The sequence below is a fragment of the Acomys minous genome (assembly GCF_964271855.1).
Source record: "Acomys minous genome assembly, chromosome: 13".
NCBI classification, from domain to species: Eukaryota; Metazoa; Chordata; class Mammalia; order Rodentia; family Muridae; genus Acomys; species Acomys minous.
The window spans coordinates 106,339,788-106,357,462 of record NC_140495.1 but is presented as its reverse complement, the minus strand read 5'-3'; the positions used below and the strand labels follow the sequence as shown (position 1 = coordinate 106,357,462).

At 47.0% G+C, this 17,675-nt stretch overlaps 1 protein-coding gene across 3 annotated transcripts in view; it reads left to right on the top strand.

Moving 5' to 3' along the window:
* The window catches only part of DNAH8 (dynein axonemal heavy chain 8), a 251,771-nt gene that overhangs the window by 114,118 nt on the left and 119,978 nt on the right, over positions 1-17,675 (top strand). For 2 of the 3 annotated variants that reach the window (XM_084754008.1, XM_084754007.1), the window contains exons 45-56: positions 2,691-2,863; positions 3,923-4,101; positions 6,244-6,431; positions 7,285-7,371; positions 7,471-7,578; positions 8,608-8,742; positions 11,151-11,312; positions 12,704-12,950; positions 13,095-13,336; positions 13,790-13,930; positions 14,665-14,902; positions 17,492-17,634. In XM_084754008.1, coding sequence (XP_084610134.1) covers positions 2,691-2,863; positions 3,923-4,101; positions 6,244-6,431; positions 7,285-7,371; positions 7,471-7,578; positions 8,608-8,742; positions 11,151-11,312; positions 12,704-12,950; positions 13,095-13,336; positions 13,790-13,930; positions 14,665-14,902; positions 17,492-17,634 — 2,043 coding nt within the window. The remainder of the gene's footprint in view (positions 1-2,690; positions 2,864-3,922; positions 4,102-6,243; positions 6,432-7,284; positions 7,372-7,470; positions 7,579-8,607; positions 8,743-11,150; positions 11,313-12,703; positions 12,951-13,094; positions 13,337-13,789; positions 13,931-14,664; positions 14,903-17,491; positions 17,635-17,675) is intronic. The other variant, XM_084754009.1, reaches the window with a different exon arrangement.

The window sequence follows — 17,675 nt, the reverse complement described above, 5'->3', positions numbered from 1 at the left end:
AGGAATTCGGCCAGCCCATCGATTCCCTCACGGTCTACAGGCTCATTTTTCAAAACAGCATTTGCTGAGGGCTTGCGTTGGCTTCACATGTGAACTTACCAGAAAGCAGGATCTTTAGTTCTGCAGAATCAGACTCCCGAGTGAGCCCAAAGCAAAGTAGAGTGCAAGTAAAGGGGCTAGAGAGGTGGTCCAGCGGTTGAGAGCACTTGCTGCTCTTTCAGAGGACATCAGGATGCTTACAACCACCCGGAACTCCAATTCCAGGGCATCTGATTCCCTGTCTAGCGTCTCTGGGCAATTGCGCATACACGTGCGTGGGTGTGCACGCACATGTAGGCACACACGTGCGTGCACACACAAAATGAATATATGCATTTTTAAAAGTATGGGCTAAGCAGCAATCAGGGTTTCTCCAGATCATACTAATCATGATTTGGCATTTTGTTTCGGCCTCTGCAGACTCAAAGTTATTTGTTGACAATCAAGGATGTCCACCTCAGGAACGCTGATGTGGAATCTGATTTTGCATCTTCTGTGAACACACTGCTGGGTGTGTTTATACACCCCTGACTGATATAGAAGCCCCATGGCAGAAACTTATTTTAAAACTCAGTGCTGAGGAAAGCCTTTCTGTATAGAATGGATTTTTTTTAATCGATTTTTATTTTTTTCTAGTGCTGGAATTGAGTTCAGTGGTAGAATGTTCTGTTTGTTTGCTTGGTCTTGGTTTTTTGAGACAGGGTTTCTATGTAGCTTTGGCTGTCCCACAGTTCATTTTGTAGACCAGGCTGGCCTTGAACTCACAGAGATCCACCTGTCTCTGCCTCCCTGAGAACTGGGATTACAGGCATGTGCCCCTGTGCCCAGCTAGAGTGTTTGCTTAGCCTTTATGAATCTCTGGGTTTACTCCCAAGCACCACAAACACAAAAGCTGGCAAGAGTAAAACAAAACAGGGGTACAAAACAGCGAAACTGTTTTCCTTGTGTCTTCATCACTCTTGATCTTGGAGTTGGTTTGCGTCCTAACTTAACTGTCACGTGGCCGGCATATATGCCTCTTATGTGTATAATCCTTAAAGTCTATAATACTGCACCGTCAGAATTGGATACCTACATTGGCGACCCTCTCTTTCCCCTCCCTCCTCATTCTTAACAACCTTAGTGGGTTGTCGACAGCTCCTAGCTGACTGCATCTCTGTGGCTGTGGTTCCTGAGTCAGGGGGTGTGGCCTCTGGGGCTGGACCCAAGCCATATTAAGTCAAGAGAAGCTCATTTAATGTGGGAAATCAGAATCCTTAGCTGGAGGGAAGGGCGTGGTCATGCTTCAAAACGGCGGGACTATAAATAGCAAGGCTTAGTGAGATGTGGGTAAAGCGGTGCCTGTCCAGGTGGGCATGCAAACACCGAAAAAAGACATTTTCAGAAGCCCATCTCTAGTGTCATCTGGAATGACCTGGAAGTGACCTCGGGGGTATACATCCTATGTGTATTAGGGTTTGTCTGCATGTATGCATTTGCATCATGTGCATGCAATACCCAAAGAGGCCAGAAGACGGAGTCAGAGCCCCTGGAAACTTGGCTTACTGGTTGTTTCCTAGAGTGGGCAGGACTGAGGGTTCTCCAGGCTTAGAGGGGAAAGTCACCAAGTGCCTCAGAATGTGGCTGTAGTGGGTCCCTAAAAGTGTTGACTTGCTTTCTGTCTCTTTGGTGACAGAGTGGTTTCTGAAGTCACAGCCATGGAGGTGAGAGCCTGGAGCTTGTTGCCTCACAGGTGCATGCTGGAGACCTGTCACATTGGAAGGCAAACCGTAGTGCCAGGGCAGAGAGACACGAGTGTATACATGGCTGTGCATCCCTTCTTTATCGCACTCCAGTGGCTTCTAATTGCTATTAAGAGAGCCTCCCAAACTCTTCCCGTGACCCTTTAAGGCCCCAACACACATTCTGTCCTTTAAGCGTAGGCCTCAGCAAGATGGAACATTTTCCAGTTGCTGAACACGTTAGTAGATCTGGGCCTCTTCTTCCCCTGCTTGACGTCTCCTGTTTCAGCCAGGTTTTTACTTCAGATATATTTTCCTCCAAGACCCATTTCTGGCTTCCTAGTCCGGGTTAGGTCCTATTGCTACATATTTCCATGGGCCTTGAATTTTTTTCTCTGTAAAAAAAATTTTTTTTAAAAATGTGTGTGAATATTTTCCTACACACACACACACACACACACACACACACACACACACAGACACACACACGTGCACACATGCACGCACCGTGTACATGCAGTGCCTGTGGAGGCCAGAAGAGGGAGCCAGAGCCCCTGGCACTGGCGTTACCACGGAGGTGAGCTGCCCTTGTGGATGCTGGGAACCAAACCTGGGTCTTTTGCAAGATCAGCAAGTTCTCTTACCTGCTGGGCCATCTCCCTTGACTCTCTTTAGTAGTGTGGCTTATATTTCGTTGAAATTTCTTGACTTTGCCCCACTCCTACCTTTTTGGTAGGCTCCAGAAAGCAGACACTATGTTTACTAACTATGTTCACCCAGTATAGTCCCAGCACAAAAGAAGGCAAGCCATAAATACTGTCAAACAGAGACTGACTAGGCTCCTGGACCAGTGACTCATGACCACCCACCTGCTTAGGTTATAGGCTGTTGCCCCTCGGTTTGTAACTTTTCCTGCTTCCTGCCTCCAAGGTAAAAATGCATATCAAGTCTGTTACTGACTTTGAATGGCTGAAACAGAGCAGATTTTATTTCAAAGAAGATCTGGATCAGACGGTGGTGTCCATCACGGATGTTGATTTCATTTACCAAAATGAATTTCTGGGATGCACGGATCGCCTTGTGATCACCCCGTTAACAGATAGGTAGGAAGCCCGGTGCTTGCAGCTCCACTTGGTAATTAAATGCTATGCTCAGACTGCTGTTAAAAAAAAAAAACAACACTTGAAATATTCATAAATGCATGCTGTTGTCATCTTGGGTCTGGGCCGGGTCATCAAAGGCAGCGGAACAATGAAATAATCCTCCCTGTTGCTTACATGAACAAACGCATTAATGTTTTATGAAGTAGAAACGGATGAAAGAGTAAAAGCAAGACCGAATGTTTGCTGTGAGTAATTTAATAATGGTTTTGAGATTGTGAAAGTGAAAAATGCCCCAAACCATGAAGGAAGCTAATAACATTTCAAGAAAGGAAAGTGCCTTTGATAGCATTTAATTTAGTCTCGTTGTGTTTTGGATTTTTTTTTTTTGGTTGGGTTTTATTCTTTTATTTATTTTTGAGACAGGGTCTCACTGTGTACCCCCTGGCTGACCTGACACTTATGTAGACTAGAGTGGCCCAGAACTCACAGCGAGGTGAAAGGAAGCAAGCATCACCTTCTGCTTGTTTTTGGTTTTTTGGAGATAAAGTCTCACTCGGGAGCCCTGGCTTGCATGGAACTCGCTGTGTATCCCCCGACTGGTAGGAAACTGGCAGGCATCCCCCTGCCTCTACCTCCTGGGTATTATAGGAGTGCCTGCCAACCGCCCAGTTTCTCAGACGTGGAAACGGAACCTAACGTGAAGTTTCTTGGTCGAGTCTGTCAGTCGATGGCGGATCCTTTCCCCAGGCAAGGTGTGGATCATTTCCACGTTTATGTACCCCAGCACACTCAGTTCAGTACGCTGTACACGGAAGTCACTCAGCAAAGGTCTGTAGCGTCAACTGAAACCGCATGTTGGATCATTTACTTCTGCCATGTTAACTGAGTCCGCTTCCAGGCAAAACTGCAGCAGAACCATTTCATGTTTTCGGCTTCCTCTCGGTTTTTCCGCCCGGTCTCTTGTTTGGCTGCGTGTTGTGCGTGGGCGGGCGGTTCAAGCTCCGTGTGGAGCGGGCCCTTCTGAGCCCTCAGGCCCGCTGGCTCCTTCCTGCATTGCAGGTGCTACATCACGCTGGCTCAGGCTCTGGGGATGAACATGGGAGGCGCTCCAGCAGGACCCGCCGGGACCGGTAAAACGGAAACCACAAAAGACATGGGCAGGTGTTTGGGGAAGTACGTGGTTGTGTTCAACTGCTCAGATCAGATGGATTTCCGAGGCCTGGGAAGGATTTTCAAAGGCAAGTGTCTAATAGTTTTTGATGGATTTAGTCTCCATTGCCCCCCTTTGTTTTCTGATATAAATCTAAAACGACCCTATCATCGTTAGACTAGGTTGGTTTATATACTATGGCCATCTTTCCGCATTAAAAGCGACCGGGTAGCATAAATTCAGTATGGTTCAATACTACTGATTGTGTTATAGAGCATGCATTGAATAATTTGAAGACAGAATCAATTTGTAACGGTCTGAAGTGGTAAGGGAGGAGAGATGGTCTTCATAGAATTCCCTTTGCTGTGCTAAAGCCCACCGAAATGAAGATTTCTTTTTCTTATCAAGCTTGGCAAGGCTGGAAAACAAGAAGCAGGCTGGCCATCAAAGATGGGGAATTCTTGAGAAAAATTTTAGAAGGTGGGTAGGCAGGGGGTGATTTCAGATAACACGGAGAAGCAGCGCATATGAGGGCACGTCAGTGTCGTTGCTCCGACTGGCTCCGTAGCACAGCTCTCTGAAGTAGGAGTCCCGCCAGAGAACATCCGCAGTCAGGGCCCTGGCGAGGGAGGGAAGGCCAAGGAGCTGGGTCAGGTGGCAAGTTCCAAGCCCCAGGGCGCGCGCTCCATCCTTTCCTGTCCCCTCCTGCGAGGCACCAGAAGCATGCATCCCAAGCAGGAGTTTGCATTTGTGTTAAGAAATAATGTATTGAGGCTGGAGAGATGGCTCAGAGGGTAAGAGCACTGACTGCTCTTCCAAAGGCCATGAGTTCAATTCCCAGCAACCACATGGTGGCTCACAACCATCTAGAACAAAGTCTATATACATAATAAATAAATAAATCTTAAAAAAAAAAAGAAATAATGTATCAGAACCCCATTATCTCAGTGTAACCAGAAGACACTCCAGGGCCAGGGATATAGCTTAGATGATGGAGTTCTTGCCTAGCTTTCACGAAGCCCTGGGCTCCATCCTCAGTACCATATCAGCAGTGTATGGCAGTGCACACCTGTAATTCCAGTACTCAGCTGGTAGAGGCAGGAGGATCAGGAGTTCAAGGCCAGCCTCGGCTACAGAGTGGGTTCAATGCAAGTCTGGGATACATGAGGCCTTGTCTCAAAGAAGAAAAAAGCACATAGAGAAAGGAAGAAGGAAGGAAGAAGGAAGGAAGGAAGGACAAAGGAAAGAAGAAGGAAGGAAGGAAGGAAGGAAGGAAGAAAGAAAGTAAAGGCTAAGTAAAATTGACGAGGAAACAGAAGAAAGCCAAGCAAACTCAGTGACACTAATAGCTTCAGAGACATTCGAGACTTTATGCTGTTCACCCAACTAAAGAAAAACAGGCTGCTAGGAGGAAAAACCGCAGCTGGGATACAAGGAGAATGAAACTACGACTTCCAAGGGGGAAAAAAAATAGCCCCCTTACCCCCCCCCCCCGAGATGTCAAAATAGTGCATTGCAAAAAGATGAGGAGATGGAGGGCTTGACAGAAAGAAACATACAAGCATTAGAGGGACAGATATGAACATCCCAACATCGTTAGAGTGGGAGTCCCCAAGCGGGAGAGGAGGGGGCTGGGCAGCTCATGGCAGAAGGGATAAAGCAGTTTACATGGCCGCAGGTGATGAAGATTTTTCGTCCTTAGAGACTCTGCCAGGAACAGCGTGTATGCTCACCAGGTTTGCCTTTGTGCTTGGTTTTATAAGAAAGAAAGAAAAAAAAAAAACCCTCTGGCCATTTTCTCTCTCAACCTGCAGCCTGGCATTCCTATCTCACTGTAATAAAAGAAAACAGACAGATCGGACCTGGCAGAGGGGCACCCCTTCATCTGCCATTTCCCCCAGAGACCAGAGAGTTGTTTTGCTCCAAGCTCACTGAAGGTGGTCCTTACAGACAGGCTCCAACTTGATCACCTCTCAGGAAACCTGCCTACGATGGCATATTTGTGCTTTCCTTTCGACACTGTACGGTTTTCACTGCTTGCTGATGATATGCAAATAATTAAACATTCCCCAGGACAAGAATGACATATGCCTTCATAAAAAGCCCGATGTGAAACTTTACACAAGTTGTGTTTAGGCACAATTATGGGGAAGCACTTTGGAGAAGTGATTGCTATCAGGAAGGTGCCTCACAAAGTGAAGCTTTGCAAATTAACTGTTTCTCGTGCCAGGTCTTGCACAGTCGGGTTCCTGGGGCTGTTTTGATGAGTTTAACAGAATTGAATTGCCTGTTTTATCTGTGGCGGCCCAACAAATTTACATAGTTTTGACAGCGAGGAAAGAGAGGAAAAAACAGTTTATTTTCTCAGATGGCGATTGTGTGGATTTAAATCCAGAATTTGGAATCTTCCTAACAATGGTGAGAACACAGGGTTTAAATGAAAGTCAATGTGTTTAATTGTTGCAGATATCAATAGATCAGTCTATGTATTACAGGATAAATGGACCAAAAGTCATGGACTCTATTCATGTGGGTATACAAAATTGTTTAAAATTAATTATGTGTGTCTACGTGTGGGTATGTGCATGTGGGTGTAGGTGCATGTAGAGGCCAGAAGAGGGCGCTGAATCCCTTGGAGCTGAAGTTTACTGGTAGTCATGACCTACATGATGTGGGTGTGCTAGGAACTGAATGTAAGAGCAGCACTTACAAATGTGAATTGCTTAAAACCACAAAGAGTTTCCTTTCTCATGCCCACTACGGGTTGACTAGGATGGGGGCTAAGAGACAGGGTCAGCTTTGTATGTCATCTTAGTCATTGTTGGATGCCATAGAAAAGGAAAAAGTAAAAAAAAAAAAAAAAAAAAAAAAAAAAAAAAAAAAAAAAGACCCACACAGGTCTCATGGGGAAAAACTAATCTACCTTCAAGAGGGCCTGGAGAGTGAGCATGATCTTACAATCTGAAGGAAGAAGTTATACTAATGCCCATTGTCTTCTCCTAGACTGTGAGAGTCATTTTTTTTTTGCTATGCAAAACTATGCGTGACTTTAATAATGATTTGAAAATGGATATATTAAAAAAGGTATGATATGAAATTCTATTAAATATGGATGGCCCAGTACACATTTTTGAGAAAGCAAGGGCATTCTATAAATTTAATATTTTTTGTGTACTGCTTTAGAATCTGAATTAGGTGCCTGAAATGTATTTATATCCAGGAAATAAAAACTGAACCAATAATTGAAATTTAAATATATTTTAACTCTTAGAACCCCGGCTATGCTGGGCGCCAGGAACTGCCAGAAAACCTAAAGATCCAGTTTAGAACGGTTGCAATGATGGTTCCTGACAGGCAGGTATGTACCAGGACTTCTGAGGGTAATGTATTCTGCTTTACTCTGCCTCCCCCCCCACCCCCAGCCACTAAAGTTGCTTAAAAATGTATTAATCTGCAGATCATCATGCGGGTTAAACTTGCAAGCTGTGGTTTTCTTGAAAATGTTATCTTGGCGCAAAAGTTTTATGTTCTCTATAAACTCTGTGAAGAGCAACTTACTAAACAGGTAAGAACATATTTATTATTCTTGTATAGATTTTAAGGTTTTTTTTTGTTTCGATTTTTATAAAAATGTGTATGCATGTGTGGGTATGTGCCTGTGAGTGCAGTGCCCATAGAGGCCAGAAGAGGGCATCATCAGATCCACCTGAGTTAGACTTGCAGTTGGTTGGAAACTGCCAGCTGTGGGTCCCGGGAACTGAACTTGGGTCCTCTGCAAGAACAGTGTGTGTTCTTACCCACTGGTCTGTCCCTCTAACTCCTCAGTCATGGTTTTAACTTGGGTATTTTACCTTGATAGATGCTAATCAGTGAGATCAAACAAACACATGGAGTTTCTCCTAAGTATATTTACTGTGACCTTAACTTATTGGCTACCCATTTTAAAACTTTTGATTCAGAAATACTTGGAGATTCTCAGGAATAGGAAAAAAAAAAAAAAGCCCAAATGTGTAACTTTACTCTGCTTCCTCCAGTATTGGCATCTTGTGATTGGGAGTACAGCAACAAAACTTGAAGTCTGACAGTGGACAAGAGTGTTTGAGAGTTTGGCCTATTATATGTGTGCACTTGTAGTGTGTGCACGTGTGTGCATTTACACCACACGTGAAGATTAATATAGCCACCACCACAATCAGTGTGCAGAGCTTCCTCTCTCCCCAATCCCTAACTTGCCAGAGGCACCAGTCCTTTTCTCTGTCTGGGAAGTTAGTTCAAGCATGTTGTGCAAATGCAGTCGTCAACGTGTAACCCACAGGCTATGCATTTAAAACCTATTGTTTGCTCTCAGACTGCATCCAGCTGTCTTATTCTGAACCCACATATAAGGCTTGAACCCTGTCATGTTACTTTGCTTTTTCTGAGGGAACGATCTCTCTCTCACTCAAAGGGAAGCGGGAAGAGTTGAGCGGTCAACGCCTCACAGTGTAGCTACTCTGCAACGCCAGCCGAGTGTCTGTCTGCTCATGTGTACAGGGTGAGCACACATTTGAAACAGTTCAATGAAGCATCTTTGGCATCTCTTTCCCTGTCCTAGGTCCACTATGACTTTGGACTGAGAAATATCCTGTCCGTGTTGAGGACCCTCGGGTCTCAGAAGAGAGCCCGGCCGGAAGACAGCGAATTAAGCACGGTCATGAGAGGATTAAGGGACATGAACCTTTCCAAACTGGTGAGTGCCTCTGAACTCTCCTCTCTTCCAGGATCCTGGTGAGCTGGTTTCTTTCTACTCACATGACTGACTTTTGTTGAGCTTGAACATTCATAGCCACAAAGACGATGGGTGCATTTCACCGGTGCACAATCGAAGTGCCTCCCCTCGTTGGTTGTGTATGGTAAATCAGGTCCTCAGAGAGATGGCTTCTGCTCCAAATTTCCAGTCCAGTTTCCTTTAAAATTCTTTAGTTTAAAATTTTTATTTATCTACATCCCCCCCCCCCTTGAATACAGGTTTGCCTGTGCACCATGTATGTACAGTGCCCTCGGAGGGACTGGAGCTGTAGGTGGTCGAAAGCCACTGTGTGGTCCTCTGCAAGAGCAACAACCAGCACTCCTAATCACTGAGCCATCTCTCCGGCCCCCTTACTACATCTTAAGAATTATATTATTGTATGTGTGTGTGTGTGCACGTGAGCAAATGTGTGTGTGTGTAGTGCTACGTCGTTAGTGCAGGATGGCGCTTCTTTTTCTCCTACCATGTGGATCCCAGTGCTTGAACTCGAGTTGCCAAGCTTGGTGACAGGTGCCTTTATCCACTGTGTCATCTCAGCAGCCCAGCAATGCGATTTTCTAACATTATTCACAGGGTAATAAATTCTAATCCCGAAGCTCTGGACTCACAAGGAACTATGAGAACTTGTGTGTGTGTGTGTGTGTGTGTGTGTGTGTGTGTGTGTGTGTGTGAGAGAGAGAGAGAGAGAGAGAGAGAGAGAGAGAGAGAGAGAGAGAGAGAAAGAAGAGAGAGGAATGTGTGTGCACATATGTGAACAGCACCCAGAAGAGGGTGTCAGATTCCCTGGAGCTGGAGTTACAGGCAGCTGTGACCTGGATGACAAGGGTGCTAGGACCCAACTTGGGGTTCTCTGGAAGAGCAGCAAGCTCTCTCGACTGCTGAGCCGTCTCTCTGGCCCTACACGTAAAATGTCTTAATTTCCAAATAAAATATATTAAATGTTCATATGGAAATTAAAGGAGTGACCCCACCCCTTTGGTGGCTGTTATGGTGATAGCCAGCTGTTAAGCTGATGTGCTGCAGACGGGGTCTGGGTAGTCAGGTGACAAGGAATGGTATGTGGGAAGTTTACATTCTAGTTTCTAAGCTAACCAAGAACTGTATAGTTCATAGCTTTGCAAATCCTCTTCACATGTGCTTTTCTGTTGGATCCTCTTAGCATCTCTATGGCAGACTGGCCCACTGTCATTTATTTGAGTGAGGGAACTGAGGGAAGACTCATCCATTATCATAGGTGGCCAGCTTGCTGAGGTCAGGTCCTCTGCTCCTTACAGTCAAGACAGTCTCTCTCTCTCTCTCTCTCTCTCTCTCTCTCTCTCTCTCTCTCTCTCTCTCTCTCCATATATATATATATGTATATATATATATCTCCCCCCCTCGTGTGTGTGTGTGTGTGTGTGTGTGTGTGTGTGTGTGTGTGTGTGTGTGATATCTGAGGACAGTTTCTAGCACCTATGCCCAGTGGCTTAAAGCTGCCTATAACTCTAGCTCCAAGGGATCCTATGCCCTCTTCTGGCCTCCATGGGTAACTGCACTCAGGTGCAGATATCCACACACAGACACATAAATAAAAGTAAGTCTTAAAATAAAAAGCACCAGGGGAACTCCAGAGAATAGATGAAATTGAGAAGGAACTGGAAGTAGGGAATAGGGCAATCTGTAAAGTGTTGGAGTCAGCATACTCAAACCTACTCCTTAAAAATAAAGGTCAGACACAGCTAGGGCAGAGTTTTCCGGCCACCACTGGTTGAAGTTATTGAGGGTAAGGGATATTTCCTACTGTAAGTGAGGTATCGATATTCTGTTTTCATGGTGGTGAGACAATACATTGCCTGCCTATCTATCTATCTATCTATCTATCTATCTATCTATCTATCTATCTATTATCTATCTTTCTATCTATCTATCTATCTATCTATCTATCTATCTGTTTTTGAGACAAGGTTTCTTGGTGTAAACTTGGCTGTCCTGGACTCACTTTTTAGACCAGGCTGGCCTCGAACTCACAGTGATCTACCTGCCTCTGCCTCCTGAGTGCTGGGATTAAAGGCGTGTGCCATTACTCCTGGCTACATTGCCAGGTTAACATGAAGATGAGCCTGTGAGAGGCAGATAAAGTAACAAGATGAAACCCAGGTCAAGGCTGGATTATAGAATGCCAAGGCATTTTGAGTGCCATGTAGGTTCAGTGGTGATGTTGAGAAAGGTCCCCAGAAGGTGCAAGCCTGCTTCGGAGATTAGGAAGTGATCCCCCTGGGAATAAAGTGGAGGAGGATAAGGCAGATATCCCACTTATCTAAGAAGTGATTATCGACTAAGTACGTCTGCGTTAACGTGTGCCATCTTAGGTTGACGAAGACGAGCCCCTGTTCCTCAGCTTGATCAACGACCTGTTTCCAGGGTTACAATTGGACAGTAGCACTCATGCGGAACTGCAGGCTGCAGTGGACAACCAAGTCAACCTAGAAGGTCTGATTAACCACCCGCCCTGGAACCTCAAATTAGTGCAGGTGAGGACATCGCAAACTCACAGTGCGTGTGCGTGTCAGAGGTCACGGCAGTAGATCTTACCACAAGACACTTACTTTGATGTAAGTGGTGAAACCGAATTAAAATGCCTGCTGGTCACCCGAGGGGACTCCTAAGGGTGTGTGCTTTTTTAAAAAAAAAAAAGATTTATTTATTATTATGTATACAGTGCTCTGCTTGCATATGCACCTGCAGGCCGGAAGAGGACATCAGATCACATTATAGATGGCTGTGAGTCACCACATGGTTGCTGGGAATTGAACTCAGGACCTCTGGAAGAGCAGCCAGTGCTCTTAACCATTGAGCCATCTCACCTGCCCCCCCCTCCTTTTTTTTTTAGAAGGAATGAATTTGCCGTGTCTTTCCTCAATCAGGCAGTCATTTGGTCTCTAGCTGTTACTTAACTCTCATGAGAAGGGTTGGTGGCCACCAGAATCTAAGAGCAGTTGGGATGGGCGGTGATGGCCTGGCTGGCTTCTTGCAGTCACTCTGGCAGTATTACCAGCTGCGGACACCTCAGGGGGCCCTAGAGCTTGAGGAGCCTGAGTCTGTTTCTTTGCGCGCGCGCGTGTGTGTGTGCATGCATGTGGATGTGAGTGTGAGCACGTGTACGGCTCACCTAAATTATATCTATAGCCTAGCCTACGGAGTTGAGGATGGCCCCAAATCCTTGATCCTCCTGCCTCTGTGTCTGGGATTTACAGGCACGCACCACCTTATAGTGAGTATCAAAAGCCAAGGGCTTCAAGTACGCTAGGGCAAGCTGTCTTATGACTGAGCTGCGTCCACAGCTCACTCGATGCTGTGTTCTCAGTATGTGCCCTTGAATCCCCTCTCCTGTCCCCATGCACCCAGCATCTCTGTGCGTCTACTTCTTGCAGTAGATGGAAGACTGGGGTCACTTTGTGTGCGGGCACAGGAGCACCCTCTGTTGCACTTTACTTGGGTCTTCCCATCCCTGTGCTGTTCCTAGAATAAGTCATGTCCACACAACAAATGTGTTTAGTCAAGCTGTGCTTCTGGAGGCCCAGGAAGGTGTGGGGGGCATCCCGGATCTTCCCAGAGAGGCTTTGCGTTGCTGCTTTCCACCACTGGGGGGCGACATCACCACACTGCACACACACAAGCACACAAGAGGCAGAGAGCCAGATCCTGAATAGTTTCCTAAAATGTAATTCAAGTCCCACGTTGTCATTAAGTAATCACTTATGTTGTTTTTCCAACGTGATGCTAGCTTTGCTTGCTGCATCCAATAATACAAAGAACACTTGGGCATTACTTAAGGCCTTTGAAATTTCGGCTAACTTAGACAAAACGTCGGCCGGAGACTTAAAAACCTACGTTTTCCCACACGTCAATTTTGTCCTTGCAGTTATATGAGACCTCCCTGGTACGGCACGGCCTGATGACTCTCGGGCCCAGTGGCTCCGGGAAGACGATGGTCATAACGATTCTGATGAAGTCTTTAACGGAGTGCGGGAGGCCTCACAGAGAGATGCGAATGAACCCAAAGGCTATCACCGCACCCCAGATGTTCGGCAGGCTGGACACAGCCACCAACGACTGGACAGACGGGATCTTCTCCACCCTGTGGAGGAAGACATTAAAAGCTAAAAAGGGTACGCACGGGGCCTCCCTCTGGGTTCGCCTTTCCTCTGCAAAACAAGGGCGGAGCATTCGCTTAGGTTCCTGCTTTGGTTATTTGCTGCTGGAAAACCGACCTGTCTCCTCCCCCCCCCTCACTCCCCTGTCCTTGTTTGCAGGTGAAAACATCTTCCTCATTTTAGATGGCCCTGTGGACGCCATCTGGATTGAGAACTTGAACTCTGTGTTGGACGATAACAAGACCCTCACCCTGGCTAACGGGGACCGCATCCCCATGGCCCCCAACTGCAAGCTGCTGTTTGAGGTACACAACATTGAGAACGCCTCTCCCGCGACGGTGTCGAGGATGGGCATGGTGTACATCAGCAGCTCGGCTCTCAGCTGGAGGCCAATATTACAGGTGGGAGCGGGAAGTGGGCGGGGCCCTACACACTGCCAGCGTGCACCCGTGTGTATGCCTGTGTATGTATGTGCAGGGGGTACATTTGGAGACCTCAGGACCAACCTTGGGTGTTTTTCCCTCAAGCCGTTGACACCTTTTATTTTATTTTATTTTTTATTTTGGAGTCAATGGCCTGGAATCTGTCAAGGAGGCTAGGCTGGCTAGCCAGTGAGTCCCAAAGATCTGGCTTCCCTCACCTCCCCAACGCTGGTATTATAAGCATGTACCGTCACACTCAGCTAGCTTTCCTTCCTTCCTTCCTTCCTTCCTTCCTTCCTTCCTTCCATCCCTCCTTCCTTCCTTCCAGGAATTGAACTCATGTCAAGCGAGCATGCACTTTATCAATAAGAGTTGCCTTCCCAGCCCTCCTGCACTTTCTTAATAAACACAGACACTGTTCTTTGACCTCAGGCGTGGCTGAAGAGGCGCACCCAGCAGGAAGCCACCGTGTTCCTGGGTCTGTACGACAAGGCCTTCGAGGAGACGTACACGTACATGAAACTAAACCTCAACCCCAAGATGCAGCTCCTGGAGTGCAATTACATCATGCAAGTAAGGCTCGTCGTGTTTTGTGCCTCCACTGCTGAAGGACCCGTGACGCCTTTAGACCCACTCATCACTTGTCTAGTGCGTCTAGAGTAGGAGGAGGCCCCTAGCGTCTAGGGAATTTTTTTATGATGTGGGAGTGAGGGCTCTGAGGTCTGAATTCCCAGGGGAGGAGGCATGGATGGATTAGGAGGACTCGAGTGTTGTCACTCTGGAGCCAGAAGTGACCTTAGGACACACCTAGACGGGGAGGTAGATGGGGAAAGTGAGACTCAGTGGCAGGAGCTGAGGTGGAAGACGCCACTGCCGGTTCCCAGCTCAGCACCGTCCCTGCTCACATGGCCTGAAGCCTCGGCTTTCCTCTAACACAGCTCACCAGGCAGTGTCGTGAGATACTGCTCTCCTCCCTCCTTTCTTCTCTTCCCTTTCTGCTTTTGGTCTTCTTCTTTCAAAAATTCAAGCCTGAGCGGTTTTTTTTTCTTAATTATTTATTTTCATTTCACATGCATTCGTGTTTTGCCCGCATGTATGTCTGTGTGAGGGCCTTTGGATACCTTGAACCTGGAGGTAGAGGCAGTTGCAAGCTGCCGTGCGGTTGCTGAGAATTGAACCCGGCTCCTCTGGAAGATCAGCCAGTGTTCTTAACCTCTGACTAATCTCTCCAGCCCTAAACCTGAACATTTGTTTTTTTAATTGAAAGAAAGAAAGAAAGAAAAGATTTTATTTGAAATCTCTTCCAGTCTCTCAATCTCCTGGAAGGTCTGATCCCCTCTAAGGAAGAAGGCGGTGTCTCGTCCATCGATCATCTGCACAAGCTGTTCGTGTTTGGCCTGATGTGGAGTTTGGGAGCCCTTTTAGAGCTGGAGAGCAGAGAAAAACTGGAAGTCTTCTTACGAGGTCACGGAAGCAAGTTAGACCTGCCAGAGATACCCAAGGGCACCCACCAGACCATGTACGAGTTCTTTGTCACTGACTACGGTAAGCGCAGCGAATTATGGTTCAGGCAACATGACTTTAAAATACACATTTCGAAGGGTTGAGAACTAAGCCAGGGACTATATCAACAAACGCAGCTGTCAAAATACGTCAGAGATGGGGCTTCGCATGGTGGCTGTGCTGGGAGCTGGCAGCAGCCTTCCTGAGTTCTTTACTTGGAGTAAAGTAAAACTCTGCTGCGAGAAGCAATTGCTGGCACACCGCCTGCTTCCTAATGCGTAGGGAGCAACTAGTGAGCGGTACCCCAGTCTCTGTGTTGCTGATGTCAGAATGAACCGAGGGAACCCGGCAGGCTGGGTACTGCTGCTGTGTGGCACATTCCTGCAGGCCCAGCTCACCTTTCCTTTGGACAAACACATTTCAACTTGATGCTTTTGTCCAGAACCAGGCTCCAATTCCTCAGAAGCCCCTGAGAGAACAAAATCACAACCCACTGCCCCCCCCCTCACATATTTACCTCTGACGTAATTTGTAGTACATCTCTTGGAACCTCCACAGGCCTCAGGGAGTGGAAATGCGGGGGGGGGGGGGGGGGGGCGGTGCGGGAGAGCTATGGGGGGGGGGTGGAGCTAGCAACCAGAGGGCTGGGTCTCAGTCTCCAGGAAAAAGGTTTCCTGGTTCTCTTCCCAAAGCTGCTGCTGGGCAGCTGCGCCCACCTGATGCTGCAGAGGGCTGATGGAGTTTCTGAGTTTCCTTGGGACCTTCGAGGTGTTGGGGGAGCCTTGCCAATGGGAAGGGGTGCGTGGCTGTGTTTGGAAAGGCCTTCTCAAAAGGCCTGAGGTGGAGGAATTGTGTCACTGTCAGAAGGTCAGAAGACAATGTTGGCAGTTGGTTTCTTTCCTCTCCCTCTATGGTTCTGGGGACTGAACGCAAAGACTGTCAGGCTTGGTGGCAAGCTCCTTTGGCTGCCAAGCCATCTTATGGGTCCTTTCTGGTCTTACCCACTCTAAATGATTTTGTGTTGATGAAATTTGCATGCCTGAGCATCTGTGCCCAGGAAGTGGACCAAAGCATTACATACTTTGTGCTCATAAAGGACTCTCAGTTTGTTATCAGCTCAATCTTCAGTGTGTGTGTATGTGTGTGTGTATGCATGTTTGAATGTATGTGTGTGTCTATGTCTCTGTGTATGTATGTATATATGTTTTGTATATATATGTATGTTTTATGTGCCTCTCTATGTATATGGATGTTTATAGTATATATGTATACATATATATATATACGAATATATGTGTGCATGTGTTCGTGTGTGTGTGTGTGTGTGTGTGTGTGAGTTCTTGTTACCACTGGACATCAGCACTTTTGGAGTTGCTCCATTCATAGATGGAGAAATCCCTGCTTCCAGGCCAGATGAGTTAGAGTCGGGGTTTTAGCCTCTAAAATCAGCAAGTTGGACACAGTATACGGAACAGTGTGTAGACACTGGACAAAGGCAGAGGAGAAGCTCGCCATGAGAGGAGGAGGCTTCTGGTGGGCAGGCACTTAGTGAGCTCCCCTCAGAACCGCCAGTCTCAGCGGGACAGGAAGGGGTTGATTTGTAGGGTGCAGCACCTCAGCAGAGGGACCCGTGCAGGGGCGACAAGTCCACAGACAGTGAAACCGCAATAGTCGATGTGTTGAACGAGGGCCAGGAAGTGGACAGGTGGCTGGAGGTGCAGGGTCCCTGCCTTACCTAGCTGGCGGCTGGAGGACAGCCTGCTCTCAGACAAGCAGGGTTCACCTTCTTTCCAAGACCAGAGAGACATTGACAGCCACGCTGCAGCCGACGAAAGGCTCAGAACCGGGAGTCTTTGTAGCACTGTCCATCTCCAGCTCAAAAGAACAAAGGTTTCAGCTAATCCCCGAGTAAACAGAAGAGCAAGCAATGATTAAAACAGAGATCAATGAAAAAGGATGAAACCAAAAGACAGTTCTTTGTAAAGATCAGGAGATGAGATGTGATAAACCCTGTTGTTAGCAGCATCAGAGATTAAAAATACAGAAAGATACAAGTTACCATTGATGACATGGTAGGTAACCTCGGTGGGTAATGCAAACCTCAGCTTACTGTGCAGGTGAGGGGACCCCAGCTTCATCCCCAGAACGGATGTAGAAAAGATGGTGTGGCATGTGAACGTGTTACCCAACACAGGGAAGACGAGGCAGGAGGATCTGTGGTGCTCGCTGGCCATCAGGCTGGCCTTATTAGTGAGCCCCAGGCCAACGAGATACTCAAAACAAAACTTAATAGATAAGTAAAACCATCCATGGTTGAATGACACTTGAGGAAAAGTCACACCTGATGTTATTCTCTGACCTACACACACACACACACACACACACACACACACACACACGCATGCGCACGCGCACACGCATACATGTGTATATACAAATGCTCATGGGAGAAATAAATGAGAGAATAAGTAACCGCTGGCAACACTGAGTGGGAACACTAGCTAAGCAGACGCGTCAGTGTTTTAGGGAAGCCCTTTATGTTTCTACGTGGTCTAAGCCATCGCTCCTGTCACTTACCGTAACCGGCCAAGGGCCGGTTTTGATGGAGATGACATTCTGCCTGCCACTCAGGTGACTGGGAACACTGGAACAAGAGGCTCCAGCCCTACTTCTACCCGACGGACAGCATCCCGGAGTACTCATCCATCTTGGTTCCAAACGTTGACAACATTAGAACCAGCTTCCTGATAGACACCATCGCAAAGCAGCATAAAGTAAGTGCATAAGAAACACATGCCACGGATAGAAAAACTCA